The sequence below is a fragment of the Rhodamnia argentea genome, chromosome 5 (genome assembly GCF_020921035.1).
Source record: "Rhodamnia argentea isolate NSW1041297 chromosome 5, ASM2092103v1, whole genome shotgun sequence".
Classification (NCBI taxonomy): domain Eukaryota; kingdom Viridiplantae; phylum Streptophyta; class Magnoliopsida; order Myrtales; family Myrtaceae; genus Rhodamnia; species Rhodamnia argentea.
The window spans coordinates 26516157-26529720 of NC_063154.1; the positions used below are offsets into that span (position 1 = coordinate 26516157).

Here is a 13564-nt window from a genome sequence, read left to right on the forward strand (position 1 = left end):
TATTTGGAAAAGAAAATAACCAGGCTGATAAACATTAATGCATTTAATGTGCGAATATCAATTTGAGAATAATATATTAAATTTTTAGTCTCTTTCAAGAATTTCAGAAAATAGTTTGAACAAGCTTACTAACTAAAGTCACACTTCTAATAATCCCAGTCACTTTTTGTCTCATAAAAATGACCAAAACAGGTCGCTTACTTCGATGAAAAGACCCTATGATCGACAGGCTAGTAAGAGATTATTTTTCATGGTCTGAAAAAGTAATGAATCTTTTCCCTCTAAGACGATAAGAAGTTTATTCTATGAGTCTCGTTTGGAAAGCACTTAGCCAAGAACTTAATGAACCATAGGGATTATATCTCAATGTTCACACAACAACATCAACTCATCCGAAGCATTTTATACAACATGACATCGCATGTCATGCCCACAACGTGCTTTAATTAGTAGAGAGTATCTATCTAACTCACAACTTGCTTTGTCATGCTCATGCTTGCTCGTTCTACTCCTCATATTTCTTCAATTGAGTAGTTCAAATTAGCGCAATCTAGCACCAAATCACATGAAAATTTTGGCATATCGCACACTCTCATAATCGAATGCGACTCATATACATATTCGGTTATGTTGTGAGAGCATCGGGAAGAGTGGTGGGCGATCCAAGGATTTTGCCTCCCACATCAGGAAACGTTTCGAAACTGGCCAAAGGACCGACTTTACCGTCTCTGCTCACATGAATCGGATACTGCATCAGGTGCCCTCTCATTTCCTTGGGATTATGTTGGTCCTCGTCCATATAAGCTTTCCAATTCCGTTTGGCTATCTTGTTCACCCTCTTCACACATTCAGTGCTTTGAGGTTCCCTAAAGCAGTCCTCTAAATCTCCCAAGTGCTCCGCCCAAAGCGACATCCTATAACCGTAAACCTGCATAGCATAAGTTGACATAATTGTTTACAAGATTAAGTTTCTAAATGAACTTCTCTGCACTCGTTTGGGTGTTCGCCTAGAATATGCTATTTAGATGAGAGGCTAACCCAATGTAACTGACCTGGCCACGCGGATGCCTCTTTTTCCCAGTCCAAGTATGATGCGGCTGATAACCTCCCATCGCGATTTCGGTATCCCTTGAGCCATCCAGAGATCTTTGATTGATATTTGCCGATCCTATGATCACATACTCATCATCGACTATCATCCCCTTGGCATGCACATAAATCATGAATCTGCGAAACTTTTGAACCGACGCCTGCATGGATAGAAGCAACGACATGTTTCAACCAAAAGTCTTTTTACCACTCATGCAGAAACCCTAGTTCTTTATGACTTTATGTGTTTTACTTCTTTAACAGATGAGTGAGAGGAAGAATCCATGACAAGAGTACGGAGATATACCACGGCATGATTTTCGGATTGTGGATTCATTGCTTGGGATGAAGGTTGGGAAGAGGACAAGGGCTCCCGCTTGCCTAGGCAATAGAAGTTCAAGTAATCTAATGGATGGTACTTGTGTGACAACCCTTCTTTTTCGAGAGCCTGGGCGATAATTTTGTACATCATCGTCATGGTTTGTCCCTGTCCACATTATCAACACACATATGAGAACAGTGAATGTCGATCTCTGCATATCATCTTCTCTCGGAGAGAAATACTAAAGTGACTGAAACAAGGTCGGATCTCAAATTTTCCCCTTTGAGTAGCTAGGCTTGGTCTGCTTGGACCACTTCGTTTTCTTCTTGATTCCTTTTTCTGCTTAATTCTGTTCGTCGTGTCATTTTAGTTTCAATTTTCTAGGACATCATATATATTGAAATACCCCGTTATCAATTTGCTTGTGTCATCACTATTTCTTTGCAAGATCAAAGAGTTTATACTTGATCTAACCTGCCAGAAGAGAATTTCTTGCACGGCAGCACTGGTAGGGACACCCTCCGGCCACATCGGTATCACTATATACACACAGAAGCGCTCGTTTGCACTGATCTTGCTTGCGATCTTCAATGCCAGCTCCATCGGCACTAGATTGTTTGCACCTGCTTGTCAAAACAAAATCAAGCATTGGTTGCCGACAAAACTGGAAATCAAGAAATTAGAGAGACCAAAAACGAAACTAGAAAAGGGAGGACAAAATCAAAATTTAAAAGGTTCGTAATTTCAATCTCTTATACAGTGAGTTTTAGCTATTATTTTCTAATACAAAATCCCCAGAGGGAGCAAAGCCTGAATTCTTTACTAGAAATGTGCATCTTATACCTGCATTTTTGTATGATGGCCAATGATATGAAGAGCCAAGAAAATACTGGTTTTCAATGTAAATGAAGTGTTGTGCCGATCTAATCGCTTTCACGTACGCCGTGTGAATGCTCTTGTCTACTTTCAAGTTCTTTCCACAGAGAAGATTCTGCAACCATGAAGAGATTGAAAGCAGCAACATTATCATTGTGGACTTCAATCTCTATTCAAAAAGTACAAAGATATTGCTAAAAAAGAAGAGTGACTTTCTAATGTAAGGAAAACTTTTCAAGTTAATACGCATAGAAAGGCCAACTGCAATTCTAGAGGCATAGTATCAGTAGCTAATACTTACTTGCTTCGCAGCTTCTTCAACGCTCTTAGGGAATCCCTTTACAGAGCCAGAATCAATCGATCTAAAGACCTATGCCAACATAAAATAGAAATGAAAGACGATTGTTACACTCCATTTTGGTTACGATTGAAGTCCCTCGAAATGGCGATTAATTTTAAGTAAATTCCCCCGACCTGCACATGCCAAGTTTCCGGGTCGTTTTCGTCCTTGACTTGAACTTTTTTGTCACCATCAGGGCTTGCCGAGGGACAAAGTATCCACGAAATCCTTTCGAGCCTCAAGAGAGCATTCTCATGCCAACGCCTGACGTTTTTCAGCTTAAACTCGCGCCACTTCGCCGCCTTTTTCCATCTCTGTTCAAAATTCTTCAATATGTCATACGCAGCTTGTCCCCCAACTTTGCAATGCAGATCATGCCATGGTTGCCTTGGGACATTGACAGTGGACTACAATCGTCACAGAAAGCAATTTATTCAGCAGAAGTCAACATGTACAATGCTAAAGGTAAACATCAGCTTAATTACCGTGAATGTGGGATTGTGAATGTCATTCTTAAAGACGGTGTCAAGATCGCTATATAGCCTGTGCTCAGGAGTATCGTATCGGCCATCACATAGGTCCAGCCCACCAATGAAAGCCGTTATTTTGCGGTTGTTTCCCGAGGCTTGAGTGTCGAGAACCACACACTTTTGGTGGTGCGTGTACAGGGTCCCCACCACCTGGACTACATAAGATCCATGCACCAACAAATTAAACCAAACATATTTGTAGGTTTATGCCGGATTTCAATCGAATGGTCAGCCTCTGCAATGCTGTAAAATTCCCTATTAGAGCTGTCCTAAATGCATGTCATTAGGTCAGAAAACACATGACATGCATCTAGGGCAGCATGAGACAGATTCAATAAACTACCGGGTTGTCTGATGAAAGGAAAACCTTTCTCTTGAAATTATACCCAATTGGAATAATCAGGTAATATGCAGCAAAAGCAGTGCTTTGGTTCAATCCAACGATGAGATTTTGATGAAGGATTGACCTAAACGTCTAAGGATACATACCTGTTGCTTGAAAATGCTAAGTTTGGTGCTTGCATAACGAGGAGCAAGCACACAGTGGACGCCGGAATGTCGGAAGAACTTCTTCGTCTCTTCATCATGAGTTTGCATCACGCCATCCTGCACGACAGTGTGGCACATGCCGAGTCTCAATGATGAGAGATCTCAACAAAGAACTATCTTTTCCGAAGTCAACAAACGTACAGATTTTCTGTAACAAAAAGCATGAATTTGAATTTTCGCCAAACATGTGAGCATGGTTAAGTATACCGTTTTCAAGAGGAACTTGTCGTGTGAAGTCTTGTCATCCCAGATGAGCAGGACTACTCGGACACCTTCCTCGGACTTGTACTTCAGGAGCTCCCCTAATGAAAGCTCTCCTCCATTCGGCAATTCTCTTGTGGGCTCTCTCACAAGCCTCACAGGATGATAAATAGACCAACCAATGATGTAGATCAAGTGGTGGGCTTCCACAATGGCATGGCATATGTCCTCCCAACACCTGCCTTGCTCATAAATCTTCCCATCATCAAGCAAAATCTGAGGCAGCTTCCCCTCAGGGACATGAGCATCTTGGTACAATGTCACGTCCCCACCTTTCCTTAGTGGAAAATATGTGTTTGGGACACCCACGTAGTTTGGCCCAACCCCAACACCATTCTTGTATAAAGGGCTGTCACTGACCGGCCTGAATTGGATTGAGACGTGAAGTTCCGGGTAGGGCTTGAGGGGGCTCCCGAAGTTGCCGAGTATCGGGAACCAGTCGTTGATCGTGTTGCCGGACACGATCTTGGCCACCGGTATCTCCACAACCCCGATGAGCTCGGCCCCAAACACGTCATTGTCCTTCACATGGAACTCCACCTTCACGACCGGGTGCGCCACGGGGACGCAGAACCGCTCGTCCCACATGGGGTTCTCGCAGTTTGGGATCACCCTGGTCCGAGCAATCGTGGCCCCCGCCAGGCAGACGGACACGTAAGGGTCACTCGTGATCATTGAGTGCTTCCCCGAGGAGCGAGCGGCGACAGGCTGCCGCCCGCGTAACGCAGGCGCGCAGGTTGGCCCCAGCATGGAGCAGCACTGCCTCATTCTCTCCGAGGCCAGGTCCATGTTTGGGAGTGATTTGGCCTCCACGATGTACATGTCCAATTCGCCGTGCAAGAAAATTGGCCCTGTTGTGACGTTAAGCCCATTGAGTTTTGCCGGTTCGGTTTTTGCGTCCCCTGGTATTTCATCATCGTTGCCCGCACCTCTTGTTGCCGGGTGCCAATCTCCCATTCTCTCAAGCACTTCTTAATCACATCAATTTCACCCAAATTTGTGCAGACTTTTGCACCTAAAAGAGCAGATGCAGTCTGATAAATTGTAACTCAATTGGTCTAAAGGTAAATTGAAACACGGTTGGTCTAGAGGAAAGAGCCGATTTGTTCACGTAATTTATGAGGAAAGAGCCGATTTGTTCACGTAATTTATGAGACGCTGTCGACGAACTCGATCTCTGCGGAACTAGAATATGCAGTTGCTCCTCACCGAAAATAATACAAAATTAGGGCACAACATTTCCCTCTCGCATGAAAAATATCATCCCATTCATTTGTTCAACGAAAAAAAAAAATGATCGCTTTTCCCAAAAATATGATAACCAGATCGAGGAAGATATTTTCCGAATTGTGTCTTAAGACATATTAATGCTCGAGGATCCAATCATGTAATTCGAGGACAGATGAAAATCAAAGAACTAATCACGTCCAAACTAAGAGCTTGACGGGCAAAGAAGAGCGAAGGAAAAGGCAAAAAGAGGAAGAAGGAGACTTACCCGATGTTGAAAAAGCAAAGAGGAGGACCCAGAATCAGGGAGACAATAAGATGGAACACGATGGAAAAAGAGCGTCCAAGATCTTTCGTTAGTTTGGACGAAAAACGCAGAGAAACGGTCAACAGACAACACCACAAAAGAGGAAATAGAGGGAAAATCCAAAGCGGAAATGGTGGGAAGCCTCAGATGATGATGTGTAACAATCTCCATCTCAAGGACTCATTTTAGCTACTCACTAGCAGAGTACCACAGAATTTCATAATTGATGGTGTTTGAGGATTCGATCATTTATGAATGATTTGATTTCTTGTACACAGCCCTCTTTATCCTAATGGGTTTCGATGATTAAAGAAAGCACCTGTATTCTTGTGGTTCCGGAGGATGTACCTACGGTACTCGATTTAGGAACTCCGTGGTACTCATTTTAGTTTAGATGGTTGATGGGCAAAATTAAGCTACTTGAGAAAAAATCAATTTCCAAGGTGAATCACGGGTCGATTGAATGGGAGTCGATCATCCTCTCTAGCTTCTGGCACGACCTAATTAACTTTCACAGAGTCCACAGAGATGAGAAAGATGCTTATTTACATACAACGCATTAAGAAACACATGTATGTGTCGGATCTAGAGGAAGTTGGCAACAAGTCACTGTGAACCATATCCAAGCATTTATCAAAGCAGCTAATTCACTGGCTATGCAAGAGAGCGACCATCCGACAAGGTATAATTTGAAAAAGGAACAAATCTCAGCAACAAAAGTTAAATCCAATGCAAGATATCCAAATCTTCTAGAGGAAAGCAAGAAATTCATCCTTCTCACAATCATATCAATTTGGTGACGGAAATAAGATATTCCATTTTGTAGTGAATATTATTGATTCTCATGGGCTTTGCTGATCTTGCACTCGCATGCATGCACGCATTCAAACACAGAAGACTCCATCCCATACGTCACATTATGTCATAGAGAGAACCGTCACAGAGAAATCACCGTAAAAGATTATCTGAAAGAGGACTTCTCTGACCAAAAATAAAAAAAGAAAGAGGACTTCATTCTCAACCTACTACTGTCATGACCATGTGGAATACCGTCACTCCTGCAGAAACCATTTAAGATCCTCTTGAGAGAAGTTACGTAAATTACCATCTTTGCAAGCCTTGCCGTGATCCCAAGAACTCCATTTGAGCTCACTTCTAATATCTCCTCTGCAGAAGACAGCATTTTAAGGGTATGTCAGAGGCAGCATGACAACAAAAGTTTTCAATTGACTGCTAGAATATGCCAAGCAAAGATATCCCCAAACAAAGCAATGAGATGGACATGGTCATGGCAAATTTACCAGTAGAAGAGTCAATGCAATACTGGACATTATCATTCTTTTTTCTTTTTTTCTATCATATTTCCAGGGCAGGGCAAGGGGTGAAGAACCCTATGAACCTCGCTCATCCGGAAATTAAAAAATGTTTAGCCCGTGGAAGAATAATGATAAATAACACATCAGATGACAAAACTTTCATGTTAGAGACTGCAATGCAGAAGTATGCTTTGGCCCATATGCTTGGGCCCAAGAGAAAGAGAAATGCTCAAATATAATGAGCTCTGGATGAGTGTGCACACAAAATCATGTGACAGGAGAAATTCCTCTGTATTTTAGTCGCAGAAAAAATGGCTCAATTCACGGTCCAGCCAACAGCCAACATTAAAGCCAAAGTAATGACAGATGCAGAGCAAGCATGTACATTCACTTAAGCATGAGAAAAATGTGTGTGACTTGGGCATAAGAGAAGGTTTAGCTTCCCAGCCCTTGTTCACAAAAGCAACTGCCCTGTGTAAACTTCTTAAGTTTGAACTTTACACTAAACAAGATCAGGCCCCCCTTTATCTAGTTGAGTGGAGAAATCTACCTAAGCATCACAATTAACACCTCTCTCAGGGGGGGAAAAAAAAGGCAACAATCAAAACCAATTTTTCATAATCTTATGGGAGCACATCACCCAAACTTGGCATACTTGAAATCTCATACAGTGACAAAACATTTCACACAAATTAACGAGTAACAACTACACGACTCTTTAACTATTTTTCTTCATTCAAAGATCTAAATCAATAGACTAAAATTGAATAACTTACTTGCTCCGTTTCCCCTTGTCCCTCCGGTCTGTAGCTCCTTTGGTCTTCCTGCATGCTCCCTTGGCCCGGCGGTGTGAACCTCTGTCCTTCTCCACGGCCCATATAATTCTGTCCTTGACTGGGATTCATTCCTTGCCCAAATGCACTACCAGTACCTTGCCCTTGAAATCCATCAGGACCCTGTCCATATGTTCCACCAGAAGTAGGTGCATAGTTCTGATTGTCTCTCCTATAATCATTCTGCCCTGGCGGGGCAGAGCTCCATCCTTGCGGCATGTCTCTTTGTTGCTGATAGTAATTGCTGTTATGACCCTGCTGATTGTAGTTTCCCTGGTGTGAAGGCACTGGATCTCTCCTCTGTCCTTGAAATGGATCCCTTCCACCAGTGGCATAACCCATATTGTTCGTTGGCATGGCATTTCTTCTTTCACCTTGCCCTGGGGGACCATAACTTTGCTGGGGAGAATAATTTTGCGGAGCATCCCGCTGCATAGGTCCCTGATAACCATATTGGGGGCTCCCTTGTCTATTTGGCACTTGACCTCCTTGCTGGTCATATCTAGGTTGGCCATAGTTTCTACTGCGCGGTCTACCACCCGGCCTCCCATACTGAACCGGAGGTGGTCTATGAGTAATTACTCCATTTTCATACTTGTCACCTAATGATTTGGTAAGTTCAACAAAACAAGCGTGCAGGGTCACAAATCATAAACATATTGGACAGTTGACCTTATGGATTTAGAGGATGAATGCATTAAATGACTGAAAACTTATGGTAGAGATGTACAATAGAAGCATTTCTGTGGAGCCAAGTCATACCTCCATATTCCTTGTTTTGGGGATCAATGTAGGAATCAGGTAATATAAAAACAACTCCAGGTAAATCTGTTTATAGATCAATATGTCAGTGCACAATGGTGATGCGATACTAATCAGCATTGGTCGCAATGGGAAACTTATCAGAGACACTTGCCTCTGAATTGCTCTGACTCTGCTTCAGTCATCACAGCCTGAAACCCCTGATAGGTGGTTGTGCTACATGCATACATTCTCTTTTTTGCTTCCTCCAAACTGAAATGCGAGTATCAAATATCATCTCATTCAACACAAGTAAAACTAGCAAAGATCGGCAATGATTCAGCAGGCACTGACATCCAGCATAAATGCAGAGAACAAATTTACTTACCTAGCATACAACCGTGAGAGCCATCCAGTTGATATTTAATTAATGCAAATTACAATATAAGTAGAAGCCTTACCATGACTTTTCAAAGTACAGAGGGGAAAAGGCCCACAAACCAAATAAGCTGTCAGGTGCATAAGAAGGGATAATAACACTAATAGTCCCTAAAATTTAGCTCAATGTGTAATGTCATCATTAGACTTTAATATGGTCCTTGAATTATACATAAATGTCCAATATAACCCTTTTGTTTGATCAAACAGGGGAGAAAGTCACTAAAGTCCCTAAACTTGAATTATACATAAATGTCCAATGTAACCCTTTTGTTTGATCAAACAGGGGAAAAAGTCACTAAAGTCCCTAAACTATTACGAAATGTGCAATTTAGTCTCCAAACAATTGCGAAATGTATAATGTAGTCTCTCAACTTTCTATGACAAAGTCGAATCGGTCCTTTGGTATTATTCACAAGTCTTCGTAATGACACTATTGCCTATATTTAGAACATCTTTTCATTTCAACTCTTTTCTAAATCCAATATAAAATATTTTTACAGCTATTGATCCAAAGATAAAGTTACTTGCAAAAAAAAATATGAAGAATTTAGTTTTCAATAAAAAAAAACTTCAAAAATTTTCCTATCTAAGAAATTAGGAATGAGATTTAGATAATATCTATACATAAATTATTATAGTTTCTAGATTTCCTCATTAAAACACTAAGTCCCTCAACTTTTTATGACAAAGTCAAATCAGTCATTTATTATTATCCACAAATTTTCATAAATAAACTATTGCCAATACTTTTAAATTTCTTCTCATTTCAGGTCATGATCAAAAAATAATATATTTTTACACAAATAAAACACAGATTTAAGTAAATCTACTTTCAAATACACAAACACAAAAGCTTGGAAGTTTTTTTATTATAGTTTCTAGATATCCTTATGAAAACACTAACACTTAAAATAGCAGAAATATCAACGTGATTCAACACTAAATAATGTTCTACTTTTACTATTATAGAGATCATAAGCTAATATACCCTAAATGGAACTATCGTATAAAGACAAAAAAGGTAAAAAGTTAACAAAAGATGGCATACTTTTTGTTGTCATTTTGAAAACTCGTGAATATTATAAATTGACTTTGTTATGGAAATTTAAGGAAGTAGGGAGAACAAATTGAAAGTTTAGGAGAGAGATTGCACATTTTACAATAGTATAGTGATTTGTTGTAACTTTCTCCCTTGTTTGATCAAAGAAAATAAGAACATCAAATATTTACGAATAGTTGAAGGACCATATTGAATAAAATAGAAGTCCAATAGTGACATTACACATTGGGCAGAGTTTAGGGACTATTAGTGTCATTTTCCAGCATAAGAAATACTCAATTCAGACCCTAAACATTTTTTGGCTCATCCCGGTGGCAATTTCCAGTTTGTTGAATTAACTCATCCTAATTTGGTTTAACTGTGTGGCCCCTATCAAGTGGAAGTCCGTGAACCTTTCACACAGGGGCTGACCTCTCCAAGTTGCAAACAATGAGGGAAGAGAGAGAACTTGAGCCTCTTTTAAAATCACTAGCCAATTCTACCACAGTTGTCACCCTACCCAACTGACATTCTGCTTCAAATCCCATAATTACTTCTCCCCTGCATCCAAAGAGCCTCCCAATTCCCCACTAATTTGTTTTCTTTTCACTTTTGAGAAGGGCTTCAATGCCTCCCATACGTTAGAGTTCATTAGACTTCTGGCCTGTCATGGCAATGCTTTTCATCAATACCTACCTTATTCCCCAACATTTACCAGAACTGAGGCTTTGATTAATCTCTAAGCAACATTGAGAAATTCTACACCTTATAAATTGAACATATAGCTCCAAAGCCTCTTGATACCTCCACCTCTGTCCACATCTTATAAATTGAACATACAGCTCCAAAGCCTCTTGATTCCTCCACCGCTGTCTTTAATCGACCAAAGGATCCCACTCATTACTTAAGTTTCCCGATGGATCAGGACAAACACACTCTATCACTTAAGCTAATCTGTGTTGTAGATGAACTCTCCCTCCCTCGTGCACTTAAAGCACTTGGAAAAGGATCCTCCAGCTGCCACTAATGAGCAACAATGCAATGGCGCATTTGTCTCAGAATGCAAAGACACTGAGCTAAACATTTTGGACTAGATCTGGTACTGTATACCAGCACAATTTGGACAGAGAAACAAATAAATAAACATGTGGCCCAACCAAGAAGGCTTCGTTCTTGGGGAGATGTCTTTCTCCCTGGTTTAAATGGATGGACAAACAGAAAAGGACACGCACATACACGTGCATCCAGATACGTGCATGCACCATAGAAAGAGAGACGGAAGGTGAACAAGAATTCCCGTTGCTTATGTATTCCTAGCCTAAGCGAGTTCAACATTTACAACACTTGACATCGTGTAACCGAGCACAGATTTAGCACCCTAAATCTTTAAACATCATACTTTATAAGCTTTAATTTGCTCAACCACATCAGTTAACACTAAACATTAGCTAACATTTGTTCTAAATACTTCTCTAAAAACCTAATGCCAATGAGACCATGCATTACCCATACATTATATATATAACATGCCTCATAAACCAAGCACATGAAATATGGTCTCAAACATAGGACGCAATACCTACAATAAAGCATGAACAGAGTAATTTATCCAAGGCATGAACGGATAACCAACTAGGAACAGAACTAATAAGTTTATCAGGCTAAAAATTTTAAGATTTTTTCCGCACGTTAGCAATAAGTGCTAAACTCATGCTTTCAAGCCAACAATTACTTAATTCAGACCTCTAACTAATGAAGAATAAGCAAATTGAAAAAATTCCTTAACCAATTACCCTGTCTACAATGAGTTCGACTTAATGACAGAACCATTCCCCACACCCTGTGCGGAAAGAAACAGCATAGTGAAAAGAGAAATCAAAACCTGATGTTGAGCCCTTTGGCACAAGTCTCCTCGTAGGTGCGAACCATCTCCTCGGGAGTGGGCTTGGGGTCCTTGGGGAAATCCATGGTGATGAGCCAGTGGTTGAAGTCGCACCCCTCGAAGAGGACCGTGTCCGGATCGATCTTGTCGCCGCCGTCGTTGTAGTTCCGGGCGTTGTAGGCCAGCGATCGCGAGAAGAGCAGCGACGACGACGCCGGCGCCAAGGACCGAGGTCCTAGCGCGGTTGGAGTCGCAGACGTCCACGACGGTGGTGGCGTTGACGGTCGCGACGGAAATGGCGAGAGCGCGGGGTCCGCGGAGGCCGGGGTAAGCGCGGCGAGAGAGCGTCGGAAGGCGGACGGTGCGGTTGGGGCTCGCCGGAAGAGGACTAAGCGCATCGCCATGGCTGCTGTTGGGGAGAGAGAGAGAGAGAGGGTTTAGGGGTTTGGAGGAGCGTCTCTGGCAAATGGTACTTCCGACGGAGGAGCATATTCCTTTTTGTGATTTTCGACCGAAAAAATTACAATTTGGCCCCAGATTTTTAGGATGGTTATTAATTTGATCCCACGACATCTCGATTTTGTCATAAATCTCTCGATATTCTCAAATTAACTTCAATGTTCCCCGCACCGCCTCGGACCACGATGTCACCTTAATTTCGTGATTTCCGGATTACCTTTCTGATGTTTCAAATTTTTTCCAACGTGCTCCCCATCTTTTGAAATTGGTTGCACTCTTCCCCTTAAAATAAGTGCAGAAAATGGATGAATCCATTTTAATTAAGGGTGCCTTTGTTTCAGAAGATTCAAGATCTGAAAAATATTTTTCTAAAAATTATTGGTTATATCTCTCAAACAATGAGTAAACAAAAAATATTTTCATCATCAATAATAATATATGCTTAACTATTTTTGTGGATAAGGAAAAATTTTTGCATTCGTTTACTTTTTGTAAGTGATACAAAAGATTATTTTTTAGAAAATATTATCGAGATCTTAAATTTTTCGCGAAACAAATTCACCTTGAAGAAAAAAAATATATATATTTCTAGGGATGTGACACCGTAAGAATCATTTTCGAAGTGATACTTAGAGCATGTTTGGTAATGATTCTGATCCAAAAAAATAATTTTGATTAGAATCATATTTTCTAATTATGTTCCTTGGATGATTTTTAAAGAATCGGAATGTGTTTGGTAACTATATAAAATTTCTATTCTCGAGAACAACTAGGTGGTGAGAATTTATTTTTTTTTTAAAAAAATCACCTTTTTTTCAATCTTTCTAAAATATTTTTTACATTTTTTTTATTTCCCAAATTTAATATTTTTGCATTTTTTATTTTTTATTTTCCTCCTTTTCTAAATTTTTCACGTTTTTATAAATTTGAAAACTTATTTTAAAATTTAATTTTTTAAAAAAATAGTTGTTAGTAAATTTTTAAATCTAATTTTAAGTTTTTTTTAAAGTTCATAGGTTCACGTGGAAGTCTATGTGAACTTAATCCTTAATCTTTTTAAAAGAATTGAGGCTTCTTTTTTGTGATTTTCAAAAGTGATTTTTTTTTATAATGAATTTTTTTTATTCTTATTTTTGCTTCAGAACTATTCCTAAGAACAGAATCAAAATCAAAATAATTTATGCTATCAAACATGTTTTTAGTCCTTTTTTGTTTTGAGGAAACAGAACCGGAGAATTAGAATCGTTACCAAATAAACCCTTACTCTATCATATCCGAAACTCATCTCACCCCTCCATTGAAGAAATCTTCTACAAACCCAAGAAAGGGCAAATGCTCAAATCGATCTTAGA

General features: G+C 40.1%; 2 protein-coding genes across 2 annotated transcripts; both read right to left on the reverse strand.

Annotated features, from left to right (window-relative positions):
- Positions 1 to 379: 379 nt before the first annotated feature.
- LOC115755875 (phospholipase D delta-like) lies at positions 380 to 5057 on the reverse strand. Its single transcript, XM_048278906.1, has 10 exons — positions 3914 to 5057; positions 3647 to 3763; positions 3113 to 3307; positions 2762 to 3034; positions 2589 to 2657; positions 2255 to 2402; positions 1886 to 2034; positions 1397 to 1576; positions 1053 to 1250; positions 380 to 928 (listed from the first exon to the last, which is right to left on the reverse strand). The coding sequence occupies exons 1-10, from the start codon at positions 4922 to 4924 to the stop codon at positions 626 to 628; spliced, it is 2643 nt and encodes an 880-aa protein (XP_048134863.1). The 5' UTR covers positions 4925 to 5057; the 3' UTR covers positions 380 to 625.
- Positions 5058 to 6507: 1450 nt separating this feature from the next.
- Positions 6508 to 12226, reverse strand: LOC115756922 (multiple organellar RNA editing factor 1, mitochondrial). The gene is made up of 5 exons (XM_030696904.2): positions 11754 to 12226; positions 8567 to 8664; positions 8413 to 8478; positions 7594 to 8252; positions 6508 to 6668 (listed from the first exon to the last, which is right to left on the reverse strand). The coding sequence occupies exons 1-5, from the start codon at positions 12155 to 12157 to the stop codon at positions 6657 to 6659; spliced, it is 1239 nt and encodes a 412-aa protein (XP_030552764.1). The 5' UTR covers positions 12158 to 12226; the 3' UTR covers positions 6508 to 6656.
- Positions 12227 to 13564: the final 1338 nt, after the last annotated feature.

Bases quoted from the DNA above. Each gene is read 5' to 3' on its own strand.
- LOC115755875 (XM_048278906.1), bottom strand. From the start codon at position 4,924: ATGGGAGATTGGCACCCGGCAACAAGAGGTGCGGGCAACGATGATGAA. The intron at 3,035-3,112 runs GTAATTAAGCTG...TGACGATTGTAG, and splicing joins TTCACAATCCCACATTCACG to TCCACTGTCAATGTCCCAAG. The intron at 2,403-2,588 runs GTAAGTATTAGC...TCATGGTTGCAG, and splicing joins TTGAAGAAGCTGCGAAGCAA to AATCTTCTCTGTGGAAAGAA.
- LOC115756922 (XM_030696904.2), bottom strand. From the start codon at position 12,157: ATGGCGATGCGCTTAGTCCTCTTCCGGCGAGCCCCAACCGCACCGTCC. The intron at 8,665-11,753 runs GTTTTGATTTCT...CTCGCATTTCAG, and splicing joins GCCAAAGGGCTCAACATCAG to TTTGGAGGAAGCAAAAAAGA. The intron at 8,253-8,412 runs GTATGACTTGGC...CCAAATCATTAG, and splicing joins CCAAAACAAGGAATATGGAG to GTGACAAGTATGAAAATGGA.